This window comes from Geotrypetes seraphini, chromosome 13 (assembly GCF_902459505.1).
Source record: "Geotrypetes seraphini chromosome 13, aGeoSer1.1, whole genome shotgun sequence".
NCBI lineage: Eukaryota > Metazoa > Chordata > Amphibia > Gymnophiona > Dermophiidae > Geotrypetes > Geotrypetes seraphini.
Window position 1 is genome coordinate 14,784,485 of NC_047096.1, and position 27,622 is coordinate 14,812,106.

Consider the following 27,622-nt stretch of genomic DNA (forward strand, 5'->3'; position numbering starts at 1 on the left):
AGCTGCTGAATGCTGTAACCATCATAAGAACAGGCATTGTAATCCCCTCCCCTTTTATTAATGAACAATGCCACCAGAAGCCATCAGGCAGCAGGAAGATGATATTTGACTGTGAGGAGAGGAACCCTCTTGCAGAGGTCGCCTGCCGAGAGCTGGCCCCAGTCTCCATCCTCTTGAAGATGAGTCAGCGGAGGGTGCTTGCTGACATCTGGAAGGAGATGCAAAGGGGGCGGGGCAGTGACAATGGTTGGAGAGGGGCCGGGGTTTTTGGAAACTGTGCAGGGAGTGATTAATCTGTTTTTATTCTGTGTGACAGCTGGGAGAACACACAAGGTGGCTTTCATTAGCGCAGTGCTGTGTGGCTTTCAGCGCTGCCGGCCGGCGGTTGGGAGATGCTCCCAGGCTCAACGCATTAATTAGAAACAGGGGAAGCTTTCTCTTCTCTTCTCCCTCCCCTCCACCCAAGCAAAAGAGTGAAGTCTTTAGGCTCTTCTGGTTTTGCTCTTTTTTACTGAATTTTATTTTTTTGGCAGTAGTCTTAAGCTCTTGTATTTTCTTTCTGAATATTTATTTGTTAGTCCAACCAACATCCCACATGAGTGAAACTCATTTTTTCAAAGACAATACCACTGAAATAATGTCTGGACACACACACACACCCCTCTTTGGTAAAAAAATTATAATATTGTAAAAGGAACCATAGACACCATGTTAAAAACAAGAATGTGGCTCCTGTTAGATTCTAAGTAAAGTGGGGGGAGGGGGGGGCTCCTGCTTTAAATTAGATGCAGGGACTAGGCTCCTGGGGGGCTCCAGCTGTGTAATAAGTGCAGGGACTGGGCTCCCGGAAGGACTCCTATTGTAATAAGTATGGATTTGGGTCTGAGTGTTCTCCATGTACGGAAGAGTGTTGATCTCGCTTTTAGTCCTCGGTTCAAGGTCTTAAAGATCTTCTGTTTACTTTCTTCCCTTAGTGACCTCAGCATGAACAACATCAGTGAGATTCAGCCCCATGCCTTCTATCAGCTGCGCTTCCTGGAAGAACTGTAAGTAAAAATGTAACCTACAGGCAGCCCCTCTAGAACAGTGGTCCACCAACCCGGTCCTGGAGGACCACCAGACCAGTCGGGTTTTTTTGGGATAGCCCTAATGAATATGCATGTGAAAGATTCGCATATAATGGAGGTGACAGGCATACAAATCTGCCTCATGCATATTCATTAGGGCTATCCCAAAAACCCGACTGGCCTGGTGGTCCTCCAGGACAGGGTTGGGGGACCACTTCTGTAGAACACAGTGAATGCTCCACCTCCTATGTGGCATAGTCCTTCCGTACCAGAAATCCCTTGCTTCCATGGAACTCACGAGTCTGCTTCAGCCTCACTTTGAGATTCTTAACCAATAAACTGAGCTACAGCACGGATCAATACATATTCTGCATCCCAGGAAGTGCATAATGCCTAATGTCCTGGAAGAGAGTGGGTGGGGCAGCCAGAAAATGTTCATGTTGTTTGCCGTGTCCATCAGGGCCGGATTTAGATGAAAAGAGGCCCTAGGCTATTCCACTTATGAGGCCCTTTCACCTCCCATTGAACCCCCCCCCACCCCCCTCCGATGCCAGCCTGCCTGCCTCCCATCCCCCTTCCATTGAAACCCCCTCCCCCGATGCCAGTCTGGGTCGCCCTGTCCTGATGGATCCACGTTTTGCCTCTCTCCCCGCAGGGCTGGGCTTTGCCCAGCTGTTTCCAGACTGATGTCTTTCCCTCCCCGATCCTCCTCCCAGGGCGAGAAAAAGAAAGGGAGAAGCCGAGTCGGCGCCCCGTTGGGGCCAGAGCTGGTTCCGATCCCAAAGCGGAACCGAGGTAACCGGGGAGTGGCTAAAACCTGAACCGGAGGCAGGATCGGACCGGGGACCGGCACACCCCCCCACCCGGGGCTGAGACCGATTCCCCTCCGGAGCCGGGAAAGGGGTGGGGGGGGAGAGAGGAGCAGCGGGATCCGATCCAGAGCTGGAGCACGTGTGCAATTCAGATTCCCCACCCCCGGCTGAATTTTGATGAGTTGCTGATGCAGGCGCCGTGAGGAGTGACACAGAAGCACACCTCACACCACCAGGACTCACGATATTTCAACAGTGCATGCGCGCTCTAGGATTTTATTATTTATGATATAATCATGAAAATATAAAATAAAGCACGTAATATACATTTTAAAATGTGCAAATTAAAACATATGTTAAGAACTTACATTTTTATGTTTGTTTATTAGTCATATGCGTAGAATTTCTTCTTATTTTCGGTTCAGTGTTTTAGTGTTCACTGTTTTTAGAATAGTGTAATTTTAATTTTGCTAACAATTTGAATGTAGGCCCCTCTTGATCTTGAGGCCCTAGGCTGAAGCCTAGTTAGCCTATAGGAAAATTCGGCCCTGCGTGTCATTTCTGGAAATGGTTGTCTCTCCATTGATTGTCATGGGAGCAAAGTTGTCGCATGTATATACCCTTTTCAAAGAGGATGCCCTGTGTGCAAACAGGGTGCACTCATTCTGACATGAGTGTGCACAGGAATGCTTGAGCGGTGGTTCATATGCAGTGGCTGCCCTCTTTGCAAATGGTGCACACTATTATCATCAAATGATTAAAACACAAATTGCCTTGGCATTGTAAGGAGGAGCGGGGGAGCAGTCCACCCTGGCCGCAGTCTTGGTGGGGGCGTCGGCACCCCTCCTCCTCCGCTCCGTTCGAACCCCACGTGCCGCACGTTCGCACCCCTTTCCTTCCTTCGTACCTCTTTAATTTTCCCTTTGCTGCCCGCATCGGTGTCGGCTCTCTCAGATGCCACTTCCAGGACCCGTGTCTAGGAAGTGATGCCTGAGGGAGAGCAGACATGATGCGGGCAGCGAGTTCGTGATGCCGCTCACGCCGGGAAAATGAAAGAGGTAGGGGGGAGTGCGCGCGGCAGGAAGGGGGATGGGCAGAGAAGCGGGCAGGGGAGGGGCACCACACAGCCTCGCTACGCCACCGATGACATCCATCGACTTAGGATATGTCACTGATATTTCCCGTATCATTGCGAATGAATGCCCGTCCCTAGCGCACCTCTGTACTTTGCTCTGCTCATCCCATCTAAGAAAGCGCTGCAGTAGCTCTTAAGTCATGCTCTTCCCTATCAGATCTACTGAATTCAATTTTGAGTTGGCTGTGTTGATTCATGGGATTGTGCTGGGATTCTTACCCATCTTTTTCTTTTTTTTTTTTTAATGGGTTTCCTGTATGTGACGAGCCAAACATTTTCCAAACAACATAAGCGTATTCTTTCAGATGAAGAGGCCTACATGGTCTCAAAAGCCTCTCCACGGTGGTGGCAATTCTACAAATCTGTACCTCATTATAGGCACCACAAAGGCGTGCAGTTAGTCAGTTCTTCATAGTTTAAGGCATGCCTAGACTATTTTCGGACAACTTTATTGGTTCCCGATATGATGTAGAATATATTTCAAAGGACTAGCCCTTACTTTTCAAACGCTTCACACAGGAATTCCATATACCATTCCATATACTCTTTCCTGTATTCTTCGCTCTCTTAGTTATCATCAACTCATACTCCCTAGCCCATCCCAAGTGAAATGGGAATCTAAAGTACCAGGAATTCTGTCTTTTACTTTCTATCTCCTAGAGTAGATTATGGAATGATTTCCCTTTAAGTCAGAACAATCGTTAAAGGCATTTAAACAGGGGTTAAAAACTCACTGGTTTACTCTTGCCTTCTCTCCCTAGAGCAGGGGTAGGGAACTCCGGTCCTCGAGAGCCGTATTCCAGTCGGGTTTTCAAGATTTCCCCAATGAATATGCATTAAAAGCAGTGCATGCAAATAGATCTCATGCATATTCATTGGGGAAATCCTGAAAACCCGATTGGATTCCAGCCCTCGAGGACCGGAGTTCCCTACCCCTACCCTAGAGGTTCGGCTTGGTGATTTCCTTGAACAATGAATTGCCCTTTAATTTACTATTTGCTTACTGTACATTATTATTTATCATTATTTGTGGTATTATACTGTTTATTTATTAGTTCTATTTTGTTTTTATGAATGAGAGTGCTTCGTGCTTGATCATGATATCTTTTTTTTTTTTTTCCTAATTTATGTTCAATTTAGTTTATTGCTTTGTACCCTGGTTTGTCTTGTTTTGCAATCTGAGACAGTTTAGCAAATTCATGAATAAACTATAGAATGTTAATGCAAAGCTGCATTGGTACACCAAAAGTTAGGTGCGCCTACTTTTACAAAACCATAGCGCCGGCCACGGCGGTAACAGCTTCGATGCTCATAGGAATTCTCTGAGTGTCTGCACTGTTACCGTCGTGGCCGGGGGCAGGGGGGGGCGCGCGGGTAAGACAGGTAAATGCCTGGTGTAGGTGTGTGTACCTAAGTGTACAAGTTTCAAGTTTAATAAAAATTTTATTAAATCGCCTATCCAGGATTCTAAGACACATAGCATAGAAATGCTCCACAAATAAAGTCCAAGGCAATGTTTTATCAGTGATCTAGTCCAGTGTTCTTCAACCACCGGTCCACAGAAATTTCCTGCCGGACCACAGGGCCAGCACGTGCATCAGGCCCAAAACCAAGGGTCTCAAAGTCCCTCCTTGAGGGCCGCAATCCAGTTGGGTTTTCAGGATTTCCCTAATGAATATGCATGAGATCTGTGTGCATGCACTGCTTTCAATGCATATTCATTGGGGAAATCCTGAAAACCTGACTGGATTGCGGCCCTCAAGGAAGGACTTTGAGATCCCTGCCCAAAACAGTGTTCTTCAACCGCCGGTCCACGGTGCAATCGATGCGGCGTTATCTTTGAGCCAGCTCCCTCTTCCTAACTGATTCAGTGCACAAAGCCACGGGCAGTGGCTCCTACGGGCATCCTGCGCCTGAACCGGAAGCCTTCTCTCTGACGTTGCAACGTCAGAGGGAAGGCTTCCAGATGAGGCAAGGGATGTGCAAGGTGCAATTAGTATTATTATGGGGGCGGGGTCTGGGGTGGTCATTGGGTAGAGATGGGCGGGGTCTGGCCCATGACTTAGCCCAGTGTTCTTCAACTGCTGGTCCATGGACCAATGCCAGTCCACAGAAAAATTTTTTTATTTCTGCCAGTCCATAGGTGTAAAAAGGTTGAAAAACACCGATCTAGTCCACATTAAAATGGCCGAAAGTGCCAAAGCTTAGGAAATCAATAAAAAGAAAAGAATATTTAACATCTTGGCAGGCAAAAACATGTGGCACATTCATTAAATATCATCAATCATCCTCCCTAGCAAAAACAAATAAAAGTTTTGTTCTGCCAAGGTTTATCTCTAAGAAAATCTTCTAACTGGGCTGGATCCAGAAACACATATTTGTCACTTGCAAATGAGATAAGGCATTTACAGGGAAATTTTAAGAAGAAGGTTGCACCCACCGCTAAAACCTTAGGCCTAAGTGATAGAAACTGCTTCCTCTTTAACTGAGTCTGCTTAGACACATCAGGGAATATTAACACTCGTTGGCCGCCAAACAGAGCTTGTTTCTTAATAAAATATAACTTTGTGACATGCCCGTACTCCGCTCCCTGATAGTTGCAAGCAATTTAGGCATAGTAGTCCCGATTCTATGAACGACGTCTACTGGTAGGCACCTAGATTGGCGCACCTAGTCAATCTAGGCATCTAACCTAATTATTTTTAATTCACATAATCAACACTGATAATTTGAAAGTGTCATTAAAAAATAATTTTAAAAAAAGATTTAAAAAAAAAAAATTAATTTGCTGGTATGCACCTAACTCGGTAGGCGCCTACCCCTTTGAGGTAAGTCTCTACATTGAGGTACCTATATGGAAAGTAGGCATGGTTAGGGGCGGAGTGTGGGCATGGAATGACTTGGCGCACTCATTTAGCCCAAGAAAACCCTGGCCTAAGGATTCTATAAATGGTGCCTAGCGGTTGATTGACAACTTCACTTAGGACTTAAATGCCATTTCTAGAATCAGGGCCACCGTTTATAGAATAGCCAATTGTTGGCACCGATCACACACTTAATCTAAAAACTGACTTAAGGCCATAGTCTTCCAAGTGTAATGAAAAAGGTGATCTGGTTTTTCTACATGTTACCCAGGGACATCACTTTCAATCCCAGTCCTCCCAAACAACCCTTACCCTACTCATGCGGGCCACGCCACAATGTAACCAATCTTTATTTCTGTTCCCCTTCACCTCCCTCTTCTCTGCCTTTCTCATGTACCCTCTGGAATGTCCACTATGTCTCCAACAAGCTTACCTTCAACCATGACCTCTTTATCTCTCAAACTCTCCACCTGCTTGCACTAACTGAGATCTGGATCTGCCCTGAACACTCTGCTTCAGCTGCTGCCCTGTGTCAAGGAGGCTACCTTTTCTCACATACACCTCGCTCAGTTGGTTGTGGAAGTGGTATTGGGTTCTCTCACCATCTTGTAGATATCAACCCCTTCTTCCACCTCAATCTCACTGCTCTCTCTCTCTCCTTTGAAGTCCACTCCATTCATCTATTCACTCCTCTACTTCTCTCAGTAGTACGGTAGTTATTTAACCAACCCCCTGATAAGTCCCTCTCTTTCTTCCTCTATGACTTTGACTCCTGGCTCTTCTCTTTTCCTCATCCTTGGTGACTTCAACATCCATGCTAATGACCCCTCTGACTCCTACATATCCAGGTTTCTCGCTATAACAACCTCATATAATCTCCATCTGTGCTCCACCACCTCTACACACCAGAATGGCCACTGCCTTGACCTTGTCTTCTCCTCCAACTGCTCTACCACCTCAGCTCTACTCACCTCAGTGTCTTCATCTCAGCTCTTCCGCTGTCTGACCATCATCTGTTAACCTTCACAACTCATCACCCTCTCCCCCCAGATCAGGCCAATTACTACCTATACATTTAGGAACCTTCAGACTATTGACCCTGACACCCTTTCTACCAGTGTTGCATCCCTCCCTTCAACTACTATGTCATGCAAGCCTATCAATGAAACTGTCTTCTACAACGCCATTCTCTCCTCTGCTCTAGATGCCATTGCTCCTTCCATCTCGCGTCCCTTAAGGCATGCCAAGCCCCCCAGCCCTGGCTGACCTCCAACATCCGCTACCTGCGCCCGATCTGCTGAATGTCTTTGGCTTAAATCCTGCACATATGCTGACTTCATACACTTCAACTTCCTCCTAGCATACTTCGTCTGCCATCTCATGTGCCAAATAACTTTCAAGTTTATTTTATCTTGATATACTGTGGGAACATCTGTGTGGTTTACAATAATATAATGTTGAAATAAAAAAAAAGAGAAAAGGGGAGAAATAAAATCATAATTAATCTTAAAACCGTAAATCAAAGGGTAGGAACAAAGAGAGGGGTAAGAGGAACTAAAATAAATTGAAAGAAAAGTTGGGATGGGGAAGGGAAAATAAAAATGCCGCAATTATCAACAGAGACTCCTTGGGGGGATAAAATTCAAAGAATTAGTTGTAGGCTTTCTTTAAATAGAAAAGTTTTCAATGCTGATTTAAATGTATCTAACTGGTGTTCTTGACATAAACGAGGAGACGGAGCATTCCAAAGTATGGGTCCAGTTACTGAAAAGACAGTGTTGTGTCAAGTCGTAAGTGATATGTCTAGAAGTAGGGATGATCCTAAGGTTCTGGGAAGAGCAAAGGATACATATAGACAATGCAGGTAAAGAAGAGTAAGAGATTGATAAATCTTAACATAAGAACATAAGAAATGCCTTCTCCGGATCAGACCTAGGTCCATCTAGTCCGGTGATACTTTGGAATCGCTCCAGTACTCGAACAACATGGAATCCCAATGAAAAATTCAAGCAAATTTTGCCCCGGAATCCGAACGTCCTGCATGTTATTCGTGTGTGTATGTGCCCCGGAATCCAAACGCTGCTTTGGAATCTGAACGCCCTGCACATTGTTCATGTATGTTTGTGCGTAGGTTTCCCCAGCGCTCGGGCCACCCATATGCCGTTCAGTTCATTGTTGGAAGCTGTAGTGAAAGCATCGCGTGTGATTTTCGCCTTTGTGTAGTGTAGTGAGGAAAATGCTGTACTTTTATTATTATTTTTTGTTAATATTTTACCATAAAATCCAGTGTATTTACTGTTAAAATCTGAGTTTGTGGGACCCAGGAATGGATTAATCCAGTTTCTATTATTTTAAATGGGAAAAATTGTCTTGGAACTCGAACAGGGTTCTGGAACGGATTAAGTTTGGATTGCAATAGTCCAGTTGAGATATGAATAGTGAGTATACCGGTATATTGAGAAAAAGTGGTTATAGCAATGATTTAATGGAACAAATCATCTTTAATCTGTAAAAACTGTGTTTGATAACAGATGAACTTTGTTCTTAAAAGTTTATTTTGTGGTCTAAAATATGCCCAGTACCTTTACAGAATTTACTAATGGTATGGATGTCTTATGGAGGCAAATGGGAGTAGCTAGGGATTTTTTTTCCCATTCTTCCAGTAAATAATAGTGTTTTGATTTGTCAGGATTAAGATGTAATCTATTTTCTTTAAGCCAGGTGGTGATTTGAAGTAGAGAGAGATTTACTACATCCTTTAATTAACTCTCTTAGCTCTAACCCTTACTATCTCTTTCCACAGTAAACTCTCTACTCAAAGTGCCCTCAACTCCAATCCCCCCCTTCACTTTCTCCCCAGACTATGGTTGAGTTCTTCTACAATAAGGTTCAGAAGATTCACCTTGAGTTTTCAACCAGGTCACATCCCCCTCCCCCCTTCCACCTGTCCCTTCTGACAACCTCTCTTCAACCATTGCCACCTTTTCTGAAATCACTGAAGAGGAAACTTCACATTTTAGCTGCTCCTGTGATCCAAATCCCACCCACCTACTCGGCACTATCTCTCCCAGTGTCATCCTTCCTGTCACATCCTCAACCAATCACTGCAACTGGTCTCGAAGTCTTCAAACATGTCATAGTTACACCTCTCCTCAAAAAACCCTCACTAGACCCCACATGCACCTCCAATTATCGCCCCATCTCCCTTCTTCTTTTCTCCAAACTTCTTGAATGTACTGTCCATGATGGTTGCCTGGACTTCCTTTCATCTCAAGATCTTCTTGACTCACTTCAATCAAGCTTTTGCCCACTACATTCCACGGAAACTGCCCTTGTTAAAGTCTCCAATGATTTGTTCCTGGCTAGATGCAAAGGCCTCTACTCTGTCCTCATCCTTCTCAAATTATCTACTGCCTTTGACACTGATGATCACCACCTACTCCTCGATACGCTGTCCTCACTGGGATTCCAGGATTCTCTTCTCTCCTGGTTTTCTTCCTCTCTCTTCCATTGCACTTTCAGTGTATACAAGGGTGGATCCTCCTCTACTGCTATACCACTATTAATTAGTGTACCTTAATGTTCTGTCTTGGGATCTCTTCTTTTCTCCATCTATACACACTCCCTCAGTGCACTGATCTCCTCCCGTGGTTTTCAGTATCACCTCTATACTGATGATTCCCGGTTCATAGACGAAAGCGCGCGGGATAAAGCCGCTAAGACAAATGTGCGCCAGACATCAGCACACCAGATTAAAAGGTAACTTTAAAGTGCTCTGAGGGGGATGTGGGGGAACCTCCCTGCCGATTTTACTTAGACGTGTTGGTGTTGCCATTGGGGGGGGGGCTTGGAGAGGAACTCCCCCTCCCCCCCCCCCCCTTAGAGAGGAAAGTGTAATTTTTCCCAGGGCAATCACTACGTGTCCCTTAGCAATGTTGAAAGAGGCTATGCCTTCACGCGTGTTTTTTCCCCCACTTTTAAGGAATCCTCATCCGCGCAGAGTTACGACTCAGTATTGTTTTCAGTTTTTAATCCACGTGTTTTTATATCAGGACTTTTAGGGACCCCTGAGGAAAACAGCATTGTCAAAACACGGACCGTGTTAGGTCCACAGTTCCCAACGGTTTGGGTCCTAGATATATTTTACGTGGATTGCGAGTTTGTATATTTTTAACCCTTTCAGGACCATAAGGATCGTAGGCCAATTTTTGTGGTTTTGACGACATTTTTATGGTAAAAAGGGCTTGCAGATGCCAAAAAATTGATTTTTTTTGTGAAATATCTTTTTTTTTTAAAAAAAAAAATCAAACTTCTGGCTTATGGACAGTGTGGCAAGTGAATCTTCTCGTCAATCTAGCAACGACGCTAATGAATGAATGTCGGAACCAGTTTGTTTACATAAAGGCAGTATCATATGGAATCCGTACATATCAAATTTAGAACTGTAGACTATCCCAATCAAAATTTATAGGATTTTAAAGTTATGGGACAAATATGTCCCTTGGTCCTGAAAGGGTTAAATAAAGCTGCATCTTGAACATCCCCCATCTCCACAGAGTTTTCGTTTCCGCTGGATTTGCATTTTCAGTAGGATTAAGGGTCAATCTTTTGCTTGCTGTCCTTCTGAGAAGAGACCATCTAGTACTTGTTAAACATATAGCGTTGCGTATGCAGTGTTAAGAGGTGCCCAGGGCAGTGGTACCCCTCCCCTGCCCTCTTCTCTGCCCCCCACCTCCACTCTCTCCTGCTGCACCCCCCTTCCCTTTCCCCATACCTCTTTAACATTCCGGCAGCGGCACCAGTTTGATACCCGCATCGGATCTCTCTCTGATGTCACTTCTTAGGTGCAGGTCCAGGAAGTGACATCAGAGGAAGAGCCAACGCTGGCGCAACAGCAGTTTGGGGGTTGCTGTTCACGCCAGGAACGTTACAGAGGTACAAGGAATGGAAGCGGCATGCACATATGATGGGGGGGGAGGGGCAGAGAGGAGGACTGGTGCCTGTGACCTCACCAAGGCGGCACCTGGGGCGGCTGCCCCCCTGCCCCCCCCCTCCCCATACTATGCCACTGCCCCAGACCTTCCCACCCTGAAAATCTAATAATTAAATTGAACAGTCATGGTAACCCCAAGACTTAGACGACTTGGAAGAATTCGGTGAATAATGCATAATTACACATTGACTTTTCAATGTTAAACTTTTATTTCATATATGTGTCTATATGCTGAGGGAAATTTCTGAAAATTGTTGTTTACCCACTACAGGGCCTATTGGAAAATTTCCCCCTCTCTTGGCAGATAAAAGTTTATATGACTGTCAAGATCTCTTGTTTTGCTTTGAGAGTAGCTACTCTTTCCTACCCCTCCCCAGGAGTGACCACTAGTCTGTGTAATGGTTGAGCCAGCCTGGTGCAGGGCAATCTGTAGAGGAGATGCCTTCAACCAATTTGGTGCATTTGACTGATGGAATGAAATAGAAGTTAACAAAATAACTGTTTACATCAAGCCTGCTTGAGCTAGTTAGCAAACTCTGTTCCCACATTGTGTCCTCTCAGCAGGAAACATGCAAATCTCTGCTCCAAGGACCAGGAGAAGTTTATTTAAATAAGGAGAAGGTATTTGCAACTTGAGGGCTTGAATGGAGACATATAAACTGCTAATAGGCAGAGTTATGGAATGTGTGACTTCTTTAATAGTTTCCATGATCTTGGCTGCACAGAGATAGTATTTCTCCATTTTAAGAGTAAGATTGCCCATATCTCACCCATGCTGTGCCCCTCTGTATCCCCACTTACAAATATATCCTAAGTTAAATGGGTGTTGTAGAATAGTGCTTAGGTACTCTGCTACTCTTATGAGGTTATCTGTATACGTACTAATAAGATGCAGCGATATCTTATTATCAGCCCATAATGTAAATGATGGTATTCTACATATGCGCATAAGGGGCGTGTAAACGCAGGTGCCTAGATTATAAATTTGCCCTTTATGTGGCTATTTGCAAAGAGTGTGCACTATTAACAATATTTGATCTAGATTTAGTGCCAATCAGGGCCTTAGGCCCCCATCCACTGCATCCCAAGATGCATTGGGAATGATATGGTCCATCATTCTGAGCACGTGGCTCTATAGGCAGGAGGGAGTGGGCTTTCCTTCCTACCGATTTTGTCATCTGAAGGTACAGGGGTTGTTGGGAGATGTTGGGGGATGAGGGGAGGTGGAAAGTAGAGAATGACATGGGGACAAATTTTTCCCCATTCCTGCAGGAACTCATTTTCTTGTCCCGGCAAGTTCTTTTCTTGTCCCTGCCCCATTCTTGAAAGCTCTTTCCTCATCTGCACCAGCCTCAAACACTTTAAAATCATAAGTGTCCAAGGCTTGTGCGGTTAAGGCAGAGCTTATTGGAATGGGGCAGGGACAGCGGCAGAACTCACGAGAACGGGACGGGAAAATTAAGTTCCTGCGGGGACTGGGAAAAATGTGTCCCTGTGTCATTCTCTATGTCCAACCTCTGTCCTTGAGGACTGCAACTCAGTTGGGTTTTCAAAATTTCCTCAATGAATATGCTCGAGCTCTGTGTGCATGCGCTCTATCCACTATATGCAAATAGATCATAGGCATAGTCATTGGGGAAATCCTGAAAACCTGACTGGACAAGGGCTGATGTTGGGACACCCCTGCTCTATCCCCTCCTTCTCCAAGCTGAACAGTCCTTACCTGTTTAGCCTTCCTTTATAAAGAAGCTGTTCCATCCCCTTTATCAATTTGATTGATTGGGTTTCTCTGTGGCTTTTTTTTTTTTTTTTTTTAAAGTTCTGCTACATCTTATTTGGGATGGGGTTGCCTAAAGCTGAAAGAGTGCTCAATATGTCATTGATGCTGCCTGGTTCTTTTCTGAAATATTGATCCAGGTGTAGGTGCCCCATTCTGCCCAGCCATACCCCATCCCGCCCGATTCCCACCCCATCCCGCCCGAGCCACGCCCAGCCCCCCTCGACCTGTTTTGCTCGTTGGGATGGTATCTGCGCATGTGCTGGTGCGATGTCACCGCGTTGAATCCACCGCACGCGCAGATGCCATCCTGGCGCCGCCCGTGATTAGAAGCTTTTCAAAGCCCGGACAAAGTGCTGGGTTTTGAAAAGCCATCCGGAGCCCGGACATGTCCTCGGGAAAAAAGGACCTGTCCGGGGGAAATCTGAACGTCTGGTAACCCTATCCAGGTTGATTGTAATTCTTTGAGGTGTCTTATTAAGGAAAGTGATGATTCAGCTCCTTCTGTAACCACAGGCACTAACCAATGGCAGTGCAGGTTTCAAAATCTAACCTGACCCTCCTGAAATTTGCATTTTTTATATATTTATTATTATCGTTATTTTATTTTCTCTTTTTAATCCTAATTTAATTTATTCATCTTGATGGGATGTTTCATATCTTGTTTCTATCTCTGTCTTTATATTTCACATCTTTACTATTCATTAATTGTTTTTCTCAGGTACTTTAGCTAGATTGTGAGCCTTCGGGACAGTAAGGGAATTTCCAAGTACCTATCTTTACTTATCTTATTTAATTGTATCTTTAATGTATCTTTATTGTAAACCGCTTCGAACCTCACGGTATAGCGGTATATAAGAAATAAAATAAAATCAAAATCAAATTGAATGTTTCAAAAGTTTTTTGTTTTTTTTTTGAAGGGGGACTCCTGTAAAGGAATGGGACAGACACATATACGCGATAATTTTATAAGGTAACTTTCCCTAGAGGAAAAACAGTTTGGGGAAGACTACAAAGAGGAAAATGAGCCATACCCTCTGGCACCATCCAGCTCCTTCTAGCATTTCCAGTACTGTTAAAATCATTTAAAAATTTTTTTTATTTTTTTTTAATCGCATTGCAAAGAAAATTCTGATTGAGCGTCATGGTGTTTTGGCTTCCAATGATGCGTCTAATGGAAGAAATCTGCCTGGAATGCTGATTTACAGCAGAGGCTTAAGTATGGATGTGGGGGAGGGGAGAAGGGCAGCCAAATGGAATTTGACAGAGGATTTTGCTGATTGACAATAAACAGTGGTAATGACACGTTGGCCCTCCATCTATACAGAGCATTATTGTGCTGGAGTGTGGAGGAGGAAGAATGGGCTAATGAAATGCAACAGTAGAATCAGCTTTCTCCCCTGTTTATGCTTGTCTTGGCACGCCCTACCAATAGGGGCACTGGACACGCTAGGCCTGTTAAAATGGGTTATACATAGAGCTTGCCAGTGGCTTTGTGGCAGTGACGTATGATGTTGTGCAGATGGCAAAGGTTCAATTGCCAGGCCATCTTGTTCAAGGCGCCGGCACGCTTACTCCTCCTCCCGCTGCCGCATGCGCCCCTTCCCTTCCCCCCCATACCTTTTTAACTTTGGCACGAGCAGCCACCAACTTGCTGCCCACATCGGCCTCGGTGCTCTGTCTGACGTCACTTCTGGGACCTGCGCCTAGCAAGTGGCATCGGAGAGAGTGCCGAAGCCGACGCAGGCAGTAAGTTGGTGGCTGCTCGCCAGTGCCCCGGGCGCCGCTCACCCTCCCTACGCCGCTGCCGCAAGGATGCCCGGTGCAGTACTCGGAGAGCCCCCCAGGAAAGAGACTTGGGAGTACTTGTAGACGAGTCAATGAAGCCGTCCGCGCAATGCTTGGCGGTGGCGAAAAGGGCAAATAGAATGCTAGGAATGATTAAGAAGGGGATCACAAACAGATCGGAGAAGGTTATCATACTGCTGTAGTAGGCCATGGTACGCCCCCACCTGGAATATTGCGTACAACACTGGTCGCCGTACATGGAAAAGGACATTGTACTACTCGAAAGGGTCCAGAGAAGAGCACTTAAAATGGTTAAGGGACTGGAGGAGTTGCCGTACAATGAGAGGCTAGAGAAACTGGGCCTCTTTTCCCTTGAAAAGAGGAGACTGAGAGGGGACATGATCGAAACATTCAAGATACAGAAGGGAATTGACTTAGTAGAGAAATTGATTGTTCACCCTCTCCAAGTTTCAAGTTTCAAGTTTATTAGAATTTAGAATTTAATATACCGACTATCAAGCAAATATCTAGCCGGTTTACATAAAGTTTAAAAGTTTTTCTAAAATAAATGGTACGAGTAATTAAAAAAATTAAAAATAAAAAAAATAAAATAAAATTAAAACACGTAGTGAACATTAATGACTTTAACATGACAAACTGGATAGTGAGGGCAAGAAGGGGAAGGGTGGGTAAAGTTACATTGTAGAGAGAAAATGGAGATAGAAGGGTTAGGTTATAACAGATAGGGTGGGGGAATTGTAAGTGATGTGGAATAGTATGTAGAAGTATGATGGTGAGGAGAAATTTAAACGGAAGAAAAAGCGTCTAGGAATAGGAAAGTTTTTAGACTCTTCTTGAATTTTTCAAGATGTTGTTCTTCTCGAAGCGGTTGTGGAAGGGAATTCCACAGTGTCGGGGCAGATACGGCAAAATTTATTTTTCGTGTGTAGTAGAATTCTTTTATAGAGGGAATTAGCAAGAAGTTTTGATTAGTAGATCTCGGAGTTCGAGAGGAGTAGAGAGGAATAAGTAATTTGTGAAGAAATAATGGTAAGTGTGAAGATTTTATTTTGAATGTCAGTAAAATAATTTTGTAAGAGATACGGTGTGTCACAGGAAGCCAATGGGCGTCTTTCAAAGCTGGTGTAACATGGTCATACTTGCCTAAGTTATAAATGAGCTTTATAGCAGAGTTTTGGATTAGTTGAAGGCGTCGAATTTCTTTTTGCGGTAATCCATTGAAAAGGGAATTACAGTAATCTAAATGTGAAATGATCAATGAATGGACAAGAATTTTAATAGATTCAGTTTCTAATATTGAAGAGAACAAGAGGGCACTCGCTAAAGTTAAAGGGAATAGATTCTGTACAAACATAAGGAAGTTCTTCTTCACCCAGAGAGTGTTAGAAATCTGGAACATTCTCTCGGAGGCTGTTATAGGGGAAAGCACCCTTCAGGGATTCAAGACAGAGTTGGATAAGTTCCTGCTGGAAAAGAATATATGCAGGTAGGGCTAGACTCAAATAAGGCCCTGGTCTTTGACCTAAGGGCCGCCGCGTGAACGGACTGCTGGGAACAATGGACCACTGGTCTGACCCAGCAGCAGCGATTCTTACGTTCTTATATTTAATACGATCGCATCTTGTCCTCTGGTGACTCACTTCCTTTTGGTTTGCTGTTGCACCAGTGGTGCAGTGAGGGTGAGCAGTGCCTGGGGTGGTGGCATCCCCTCCCCAGCCCTCTACCCTGCTCCCCAGTCCCTTTCCCCGTGCCTTTTTAACTTCTCCAGCGTGAGCAGCATGTCCCATGTCGGATGTCGCTTCCTAGGCGTGGGTCCCGGAAGTGATGTCAGAGAAAGCACTGATGCCGACACGGGCCGGGGAAGTAAGAAAGATACATTGGAAGGCGAGGGGCAAGGAAAGGAGCGTGGGGCAGAGAGGAAGGAGGGGTGCTTCGTGTCCTCCCCCCTTTACTGTGTTGCACATCTGTAAGGCTTGCATCTCCTGTTCCTCTCCCAAATGCCTTTTTATAGAACTGTGGATGGCTGGAATATTGACATTTTTGCATGAATGTGCCAGTATTCTGATCATAATTACCCCCTCTGTGCCTAGTGATCACTTAAATCCTTGATGTCCAAGGTCATAAACGAAGGAAGTTTGAGCAGTTACGCCATCCTGACCGATTTCTCGCCGGCTAACCCACTTTTCAGGAGTTCAAGTTTTGGTTGTTTTTTTTTTTTTTGTGCTACTGAATTCAGTTGAGTAGAATAACGTCTGCAAGAGGATGACCTCCTTCGACAAGTGCGTCACTCCTGCACGGAGGGCAAGGCAAGCTCGAGGGGAATGTCATGAGCTAATTGTGGTATCGGTAAGAAGAATTCCATTAAGATGTATGAAGTTGGTGCTATGGAGAAACGAATGAATGAGACCTCAGATGAGCGAAGCTCCCTCTCAGATTCTTTGACCTCCCCCCCCCCCCTCACACCTCTGCAGATAACTCCACAAGTGCTCAGATACTGTAGGGCCAGCCTAAAAACTTTCCTATTCCGCGATGCTTTCGCTAACGTTTAGACTCATTATTTCTCTTCTTCTTACCAGCAACAAACCGCTTTGATAAAGCGACCCCACCCCTTATGTCCTATCAAAACCCCACTATCTCCTTTTTCTTCTCAAATATGTAACTTTTCCCCTCCTCTCCCCTCTCTCTCCAGTTTGTCCTGTAATGTTATTCATGTTCACATTATACTATTTTATTTAAGTCTTTCTATCTTTTAAATTTATTGTTAACCGGCCAGATATTAATTTGATGGTCGGTATATTAAAATTAATAAAACTTGAAACTTGAACTTGAAATCTTTTTGACTGCTATGCACAGCCCTGTAAACGGGCCATATAGTTGCACTCTTTCTGGTTCATAAAAGGACATACTCTCCTCCATAGCTGGAAACACAGAGGACACTACTCAGCTGATGGTGGACAGCTTTTTTTTATTAAAGCTCTTCAGCTTGGAAAAGAGACGGCTGAGGGGAGATATGATTGAAGTCTACAAAATCCTGAGTGGAGTAGATCGGGTACAAGTGGATCGATTTTTCACTCCGTCAAAATTACAAAGATTAGAGGGGACGCTTGATGAAGTTACAGGGAAATACTTTTAAAACCAATACGAGGAAATATTTTTTCACTCAGCGAATAGTTAAGCTCTGGAACGCATTGTCAGAGGTTGTGGTAAGAGCGGATAGCATAGCTGGTTTTAAGAAAGGTTTGGACAATTTCCTGGAGGAAAAGTCTATAGTTTGTTATTAAAACATGGGGGAAGCCTATGCGTGCCCTGGATCGGTAGAATGGAATGTTGCTACTTTTTGGGTTTTGGCCAGGTACTAGTGACCTGGATTGGCCAATGTGAGGACGGGCTACTGGAACAGATGGACCATTGGTTTGACCCAGTATGGCTATTCTTATGTTCTTACGTGAGCCAAGTATAGGACAATTAAGCCATTGTAACATCACTGATGAGGTTGGCTTTGAGGCATTATGACATCACAGTCTCAGCTCTCATTGGGGTTCCAGAATCTTGCTATTCTTTGAGATGCTGGAATGTTGCTACTCCTTGGATTTTGACCAGGTACTAGTGACCTGGGTTGGCCACCATGAGAACAGGCTACTGGGCTTGATGGACCTTTGGTCTGACCCACTATGGCTATTCTTATATTCTTACGTGAGAAAAATATAGGACAATTAAGCCATTGTAACATCACTGATGAGGTTGGCTCTGAGGCACTGAGGCCTCAGCATTATGACATCACAATCTCAGCTCCGGAATGTTGCTCTCATTGGGGTTCCAGAATCTGGCTATTCTTTAAGATGCTGGAATGTTGCTACTCCTTGGGTTTTGGCCAGGTACTAGTGACTTGGATTGGCCACCAAGAGAACAGGCTACTGTGCTTGATGGACCAATGGGCCGACCCAGTAAGGCTATTCTTTGTTCTTATGACAACTAAATTATTCATGGATGTTCCTTGCCAGCCCCTGTTTGGATGCCAGCACTGGATTATTCAGTTCATGGAATTACATGGACACCGCTGATATTCATAAGCAGTACTCGGATAGCTACCTAGCCAACTTAGGACAGACAGCCTTTTTATTATCCAGATACCATTGCTGAATATCAAAGATGCCCAGGTAACTCTTGGCTCGAACAAAAGCAAAGTACAACAGTGAATCATAATCAACGGTAAACAAGAGAGAAACTGTAGCCAATTGTACAAGATGCAGGTTCAAATTTTTCACACAATTCATTTTGCACGTCTTGTGTCCAATCATGGACATAATCAGCCTGGCACTAACGGCTGCAGAGTGTTACCAGGGAATTTTTTTTTTTTTTTATACTTACTGGCACTCACTATAAGAGATACAAACCTTTTATTTCAGAAGCCATGCAAAAATTTAGGAAACCAACTGTTAGTGCCACAAAGAGAAGAAACCTAAATCCAGCTTTATTACATTTTCTTGAAAAGGAGCACAAGCTTCACAGCCCTGGCTTCAAAACTTTTTCCACTGTAGAATAGCTTAAACAAGGCTCTGAAGAAGGGGAGAGAGGGTTCAGAATTCTGGGTCAACAGCGGCCCCTTTAGCCAACCTGAAAAGCGGACGTCAGTTAAATCAACTCGTGTGTTGACTGTCAAGGAGAAGAAGAATTTTATCCCCAAAGGGAAAATTCTCATCAAAGGAAACAACTTTTAGGAAATAAAAGAAAATGAGCATAAAAATGGCAAATAAAACAACCGAGTAATGCGGTTTGTACAAGGGACGAGCTGCAACATGCTTCCCTTGCATGAAAGAGCCATCTGTGCAGTTCACACAACTAACTCTGAGATCTAGTTACCAATTTCTATGGCAGGGCTTCTCAGATCTGCTCTGGGGATCCCACAGCCAGCTGAGTTTTAAAGATACAAGTATCCACAATGAATATGCATGAAAAAAGTAGAGGCTCCATATATGCAAATTATCTCATACATATCCATTGAAAACCCCTATCTTGAAAACTCAGTTGGCTATGGGGGTCTTAGGACAGGTTTAAAAATCCATGTGCTAAGGAAGGGCTGCCCAAGTCCGGTCTTCGAGATCTACTGGCGGGCCAGGTTTTCCGGATATCCACAATGAATATGCATGACAGAGATTTGCATACCAAGAAGGCAGTGCAGGCAAAAATTTCTCATGCATATTCATTATGGATATCCTGAAAACCTGGCCTGCCAGTAGATCTCGAGGACCGGACTTGGGCAGCCCTATCTAAGGAATATAGACATGGATGCAGCCCTAGAAGTATCTTTACTTGTCTCCCATACAGGCCAAGGCCTGTTTGGGTAAGGCAGGGGTAGGCAATTCCGGTCCTCAAGAGTCACAGGCAGGCCAGGTTTTCAGGATATCCAGAATAAGTATGCATGAGATAGATGTGAATCTCAAGGAAACAGTGCATGCAAATCCATCTCATACATGTTCATTTTGGATATCCTGAAAACCTGACCTGCCTGTGGCTCTCGAGGACCGGAATTGCCTACCCCTGAGGTAGGGGGATGAAGCCATTGCCTGAGGCTTCTTGGACAAAGTTACATGATGTCACTGTGATCCATCTTGATCAAGGTCCACATGTCCTTCTGTTCTGGCTGCCTGGTCACACATCATTTTGCCTCTCTAGTCAATTCTGATCTCCATAGATATGTTTCCTTGTTAGGATACTCTGTTCCCTGTGACGGGATGTATACCGTGGCACAGGCACTAAGACAGTATCCAGAAATTTGACTCTGCCCTGGGCTAGACCTACCAGATGGATTTAGGTTGCTAGATATACACAGGGCTAGTCCTGTTCTTAAACAGAATGATAGGGTGGAGTAAATTATTTATGGTTTCAGCTAATCACTAACTTTAGCATCATCATAGATTGCAGTGGATTTTTGACTTATTTATTTGTGATTTTCCATACCACCTGTAGCTGTAGGGAGACAGAGCAAGGTGGTGTACAATTTAAAATAAAAGTTACATAAGAGAGGAAGTACAATTTGATAGGACAGAAGCGTGAATTCCGGGGAAGTACGTAGTTAACCAGATCACAAAGACCAAATTACTGTCGCATCATTTGGAGAAAGCCTGGTGAAATAACCATGTTTTGACGGCAAGTTAGAATTTCTTGAGTTGAGATTAATTTTGTATGAATCGGAGAAGTGAATTTCAGCGCGCCGAGGCTGTGGGAAAAAAGGCAGAATGCCTGGTAGATTCCAGCCATGTGAGACAAGGGATAGGTAAGAAGAAGAAGAATTTATTATTTCTATAGCACTACCAATTGCACGCAACGCTGGACATTAAACACTAAGGCTGGGTGTAGGGCATTGCAAGTGGTCCAGAATGCCGTGGCCAGACTGATAACTGGGTCATTAAGATGTGAGCATGTTACACCATATCTTCGACAACTGCATTGGTTGCCAGTTGTGTTCCAAATTCAGTACAAAGCAATCATGTTATGTTATCAATTTCTATATGGTAAGATGCCTGAAATTTTAAGAGCATGATGTCTCGTTATCAACCACAAAGATTCTTACACTCTGTAGGTGCGGCATTGTTGAAAACAAAGGTGAACCCTAAATATATAGATACGAATGCCATGACTTGTACGTGTCTCCAAAAATATGGCTATTTTAATAAGTAATATTTTACCAGAATCAAATATCAGTATGTCAAATAGTGGTAAGGAAACCGGTATATGCAAAATCAGTTATTTTAATGAGTATGAGTATGCCTCAGCCCCACCACTCCACCGCTGTGCTATCTCTTGACTGCGGAGAGAATTATGTGGCACTTCATCATTGGCTGCTCATAACCATATTTTATATATTACTAATCTTTTAAAATATTTTTAAATATTTTGTTTGTGATATAGTGAGTGTACTTAGCTTATATATTTTAGCTGCTGTCAGCCAACGCCTGGGAGTTTAACCCGACATGATCTTACTCTGGACACTATTCGAGTCGGATGACACGCGCGACCTCGGGAGACCCTTGATACAGCGCCAGTCGGTGCAAAACATGTCAGGTTAATCTCCCAGGCGTTGGCTGACAACAGCTAAAATATATAAGCTAAGTACACTCACTATATCACAAACAAAATATTTTAAAAGATTAGTAATATAGAAAATATGGTTATGAGCAGCCAATGATGAAGTGCCACATAATTCTCTCCGCAGTCAAGATATAGCACAGCGGTGGAGTGGTGGGGCTGAGGCATACTCATACTCATTAAAATAACTGATTTTGCGCATACCGGTTTCCTTACCACTATATGACTTATACGTGTGCAGGAGTCAAGTTATGGAATGGCTTTGTTGCCCAGATTAGACAATGTAGAGAGAGGAAATTCCTTTAGGAAAATGTTGAAGACCCAACTATATGTTGACGCATTTTTTTGAGCAAATGATTTTATGTTAGACTGAATATGTATGTTTTGATGGTATTGATGCACTTTCTAGGCAATTGATTTTATGCTAGACTAAATATGTTTGTTTTATCCTCTTATTTTGGTATGGATTCTTACCTTTTTATGTATGTAACTCCTTGTAAATCATTTCGGATAAAAACGGTATACAAAATTTAAAAATAAATAAATAAATAATCTGTGGTCCGAGGCTATGGGACGGAGTATAGGAAACGGTTAACAGGCGAAGGTATTCAGGTGTTTCATATCGAAGGGCTCTATAAAAGTTAAAAAGAGGGTTTTAAATTGAATTAGTCGTTCAACTGGAAGCCAATGGTACTTTGTTTAATAGAGGAGTTAAATGAGCAAATATGTTAGCTTTTTGCATAACATTCGACTTGCACAATTTTGGAGCATTTGACATTTCTTGATACGTCCTTTAGATGTGCCAGAATAGATCATATTGCAGTAATCTAGTTTAGTGGGAGGTGGGAGAAAGTTTGAAAATCAAATAGATGTTGGGTTATGAATTGTCTTATAGAAGCATGGTTTATTTAGAGCGGACATTTGCGGTGCAAAAGATAGTTGAGAGTCAGAAATTATCCCTAAATACCAAAATGCGTTGACAGGTGTTACAGTTGCACCAAATAATGAGAGATTCTCCTTAGGATACAGCAGATGACCTTTTAGCCAGCATACCGTAGTTTTCCCAGCTAACGTGAGGGCAGTGGTACAGTTTTAGTGGTTGTGTTGGCCGACATAATATAATTTGCATGACTCCGACAACATGCGCCAAGGTGTTTATCTTTGAGCCAGCAAAGCATGGCGACACAGCCAGTGGCATAGTAAGGAGAGTGCAGGGAGGGGGGGCGGTATGCCCCGGGCACGGTCTTCCTAAGGGTGTGGTACCCCTTTGCCTTCCCCCCAATACCTTTTTTACTTCTCCTGGCGTGACGTTGCTGCCCTTGTCGGCATCGGCGCTCTCTCTGCATCACTTCCAGGACCTGCGCCTAGGACATGATGCCAAAGGGCGAGCCGACACCGACAGGGGCATATTTCTCACGCTGGAGATGTTAAAAAGGTACTGGGAAAGGGAAGGGGGTGGGGGAAGAGGGCAGGGGAGGGGCGCTGCTTACCTGTACCACGCCACTGGACAGCCCTTCGGCACCAAAGTGTACCCATAACCCCCATCCGAGCAGACGTGGACCTGAATGTGCCATTGAATGATTTGGGCATAGTCCATTGATACAGGACTGCTGAAGTGAGCCATGTGTAAAGCCTACGATTGTCGGTCCAATCAGGCAAATATGCAGAACACAAACCGCAATGAGAACTGTGATCCCTAGTAAAGATGAAACCTTCACATTGCTATGTGGCTGCCCTGTGATTTCCAAATCTATTTCTATTTATTTATGTATTGCTTATATATCCTAAGGGGATCCTAAACAATTTCCATTGAATAAGTGATCAGGTACTCTCAGTTATTTTCCTATCTGTCCTGGTGGACTCACAATATATCTGATTTGCTCAGTTAAGATACCTCCTGCTTTGGAAACACTGTTGTAGGCATGCTGTTTACGTATCGCAAATATGTTGACTATAGAAAGTACAATTGGAAAACCAACATTAACTTTTTATATAGTACATTAATGGTGTTCGAAAAGTGCTCCTAAGACCAAAAATGGAGTTAAATCCCAATCTACTGATTTCTATTTCTCTCAATCATAGCACTTACGTAGAAGCCCAAATCGAAAAACTCTTCCAACACTTTAAAGTTTTAAATATGGTGCAGTTATCTCTTTGAATAAGATGTAGAGATGAAACCTATATAGATCTATATATCTTTATATACGAGCTTAGTCCTGGGTACAATTTTATTTTGCTCACTATAGCAAACCCATTCCGAGCTTCAGATTCCATTTCTTCTCTGCAATGATTGACTTTTGAGGTAGTTGGCAATCTGAAGCAAAGCCTATTGGGTCTTGAAAGCTTGTATACTGACAACAATATTGGCCCAATAAAAAGCATCACAGCTTGCCCAGACTTTAGTAAACAAACTACTGGATCTGAATTATGAACTGTTACTTTTCTGTTGGTATACTAGAGACAACTGAGAACATTTCATGACATGGATCAATTCTCTCTTGCAGGCGTCTCTCAGGAAACCAAATATCTAAGATCCCATGGCAAGCCTTCTCTGGACTCTACAGCCTGAAAGTGTTGTAAGTAATAGTTTACACTTTGGATCTAATATTCAAAGGATTTACACTAGAGAATGACACGGTGAGAAAATTCATCACCGTTTCTGTCCCCGCGGATAACCGTGGGAAAGCATTCCATGCCATTCTTTAGTATCCATCTCAAACTCAGTCAATCTACACCAGTGTTCTTCAATGCAAGGCTTGAGGGCCAGTGGCTGGGCCCATTCATACTCTGATTCTTCCCTCTCTCCTTAAAGAATGACATAGAGATGGCTCCCCGCGGTTATCCGCGGGGACGGGAATGGTGATGAATTTTCTCACCGTGTCATTCTCTAATTTACACATCAAGTCATGCTCCTACATTGATCTCTATGTAAATTTACTAGGGTTAAGGCCCAGACTGAAAACCCACCCTACTCTTCACTACCCTCCAACCCAGCCAGCAGAGTAACCGTTCCCCTTAACTGTATCCATGACATCCTGTTTGTGCAGGGTCTGTCTTGTTTGTGACTCTGTACAGTGCTGCGTACGTCTGGTAGTGCTATAGAAATAAGTAATAGTGGCAGTAGTAGATTCCAAAAATAGTGCCTGGAGTTAGGTGCCTAGATTTGCACATACTGTATAGCCGATCTAGGTGTCCAACTTAATTATTCAATTAGGCTTAATTGGCACTAATAATTGAAAAGCACCATTACAAAATAATTAACAAGCAATTAAAAAGAATTACTTAGCTAATAGGCACCTGATTCGGTAGGCGCCTACCAGTTTAAGGAAGGCATCTATTCCGAAGCATCTACCCGGAAAGTAGGTTTAGTAGGGGTGGATTCTGGGTAGATTTTGTGCATCATTTGACTTAGGCGCTGTAGGTGCTTAACTCATTTAGGCCATGAATACCCTGGATTCAGTGGTGTAGTAAAGCACCAGTCCTCCTCTCTGCCCCACCGCTCCTTCCCTGCCCCCTTCCCAACTACTGCACATGCATGCCCCTTCCCTTCCCCCGTACCTCTGTAACGTTCGCGGAATGAGCAGCAACCCCCAACCTGCCGTTCGCTCCAGCATCGGCTCTTCCTCTGTCATCATTTCCTGGACCCGCACCAAGGAAGTGACGTCGGAGGAAGATCCGACGCTGGCGCGAGTGGCAGGTTGGGGTTGTTGCTCGTGCCGCGAACGTTAAAGAGGTGCGGGGGAAGGGGCGTGCGCGTACGGCAGGAGGAGGTGCGGATGGGGTGGGATGGAGGAAGAGGGTGGGGGAGGGGTGCCACCGCCCCGGGCGCCTCTCACCCTCTCTACGCCATGCTTGCTGGTGCCCAAGACTGCTTAGGCACCGCTAGGTGCTATTCTAGAAAAGGCGCCTAGCGAATGATTGACCACGGCACTCAACAGTGCCCACAATTTAGGTGCCTGGATTCTCTAGACGGTGCCGTATTTTTAAGGCACTGGTAGGCACTCAAGCTCAGTTAAAAAAAAATACACCGTATAAACAATATTTATAACTGAGTTTCAAGGCCTAAAAAATCAGTGCCGGAATCGCGCCTCAGTAGGCGCTTAAGGACGTCTAATGCTGCTGTGGTCGCGGCTAACACCAGAAGTGGCGTTAGGTGACTTAAAACGCTTAACGAGGTGTGAGTCGCATCAAAGGTAGGCCTGGACAACCCTGGCCTACATGTCCGATGCCCACCTTTGCCAGAGAGGCAATTCTGTAACCGACACCGTCGCGCGATGCACACGGCAATGTATAAATTGCAAAAGCAGCCAAGAAAATAAACCACCCTATTAATTCCAACGACATCATAGCAATGGAAGATCAATAAGAAGAATATATCTGGAATCCAAGATCACTTAATAAATAAAGCCGCTGTGGCCAGTGGTAAGAGTCCAAATCTCAGTATAGTAAATTGCCTTGAAATGTACAAAATAAACTCTGAATTGACTGAAAACATCAAGTTCACCGTGAAACTGTGTCAAACCAAACTCCTTCCAAAGTATGAAAATGGACAGTTCATCATTCCTAACATAAGCACATAAGCACTGCCTCTGCCGAGTCAGACCATAGGCCCATCATGCCCAGCTCCCGCGGTGGCCCCCCAGGTCAATGACCTGTAGTGATCTATTACTCAAGAGCATTTTGTACTGTATAGTAACCCTCTAATTGTACCCCTGGATCCCCTTTCCCTTCAGGAACTCGTCCAATCCCTTTTTGAAACCCAAAATCGTACTCTGCTCAACCACCTCCTCTGGAAGCGCATTCCAGGTGTCCACCACCCTCTGGGTGAAGAAAAACTTCCTAGCATTTGTTCTGAACCTATCTCCCTTCAATTTTTGGGAGTGCCTTCTAGTTTTTGTTGTCCCCGCCAGTCTGAAGAATCTGTCTCTCTCTACCTTCGCTATACCCTTCATGATCTTATAAGTTTCTATCATATCCCCTCTAAGTCTCCGCTTTTCCAGGGAAAAGAGCCCCAGCTTCTCCAGCCTCTCGGCATACGAGAGGTTTTCCATGCCCTCTATCATTTTTGTTGCTCTTCTCTGGACCCTCTCGAGTATCGCCATATCTTTCTTTAGGTAATCTGGCAAGAAATATTTTAGGAAAACTCCCTGTCACCTCTTTTTATATAGCATTTAATCATCTCAGTACTCTTAATGATTCTTTGGGCTACAGTCTGAGTCGTAATCCTAAAGATAGTAAAGATCTAGAAGTAACAACACATCTATATATGGTGCCGAAAAAAATAAGCACCAAAAAAGCGCTATTCTAAAGACAGCACTTAAAGTTAGGCATGGCTTATAAAATAGTGCATATGCCTGGGAACTGTGCCTAACTTTAGGCATGTATATTCAATCACAATGTAGGATTAATTCTTAAATTCAACTTCAAGACCTCTTTACTTCATTTAAATTAATTCCATAGGAATTACAGACTTCAGTGGTATCACTTAGGGCTCAAATATCTCTTACAGCCCTAAGCTTTACACTAGAGAATGACACAGGGACAAATTTATCCCTGTCCCTGCGGGAACTCCCCATCCCTGCAAATTTTGTTGCTGTCACTGTCCCATTCAGCCTTAACCGTACAAGCCTGTAACACTTATGATTTTAAAATGTTTGAGGCTTGTGCAGATGAGGACGGAGCTTAGGCATTGGTGGAATGAGGCATTATGCCATCACAGTCTGAGCTCTAGAATGTTGCTACGTATGATTTTAAAGTGTTTGAGGCTTGTGCAGATGAGGACGGAGCTTAGGCATTGGTGGAATGAGACATTATGACATCACAGTCTGAGCTCTAGAATGTTGCTACGTATGATTTTAAAGTGTTTGAGGCTTGTGCAGATGAGGTCGGAGCTTAGGCATTGGTGGAATGAAGCATTATGACATCACAATCTGAGCTCTAGAATGTTGCTACGTATGATTTTAAAGTGTTTGAGGCTTGTGCAGATGAGGACGGAGCTTAGGCATTGGTGGAATGAGGCATTATGACATCACAATCTTAGCTCTAGAATGTTGCCACTTATGCTTTTAAAGTGTTCGAG

The 27,622-nt window shown here is 44.0% G+C and overlaps 1 protein-coding gene across 3 annotated transcripts in view; it reads left to right on the top strand.

Moving 5' to 3' along the window:
* The window catches only part of LGR6 (leucine rich repeat containing G protein-coupled receptor 6), a 213,893-nt gene that overhangs the window by 84,586 nt on the left and 101,685 nt on the right, over positions 1-27,622 (top strand). For all 3 annotated transcript variants that reach the window (XM_033917341.1, XM_033917340.1, XM_033917339.1), the window contains exons 2-3: positions 975-1,046; positions 24,048-24,119. In XM_033917341.1, the coding sequence (XP_033773232.1) occupies positions 975-1,046; positions 24,048-24,119 (144 nt within the window). The remainder of the gene's footprint in view (positions 1-974; positions 1,047-24,047; positions 24,120-27,622) is intronic.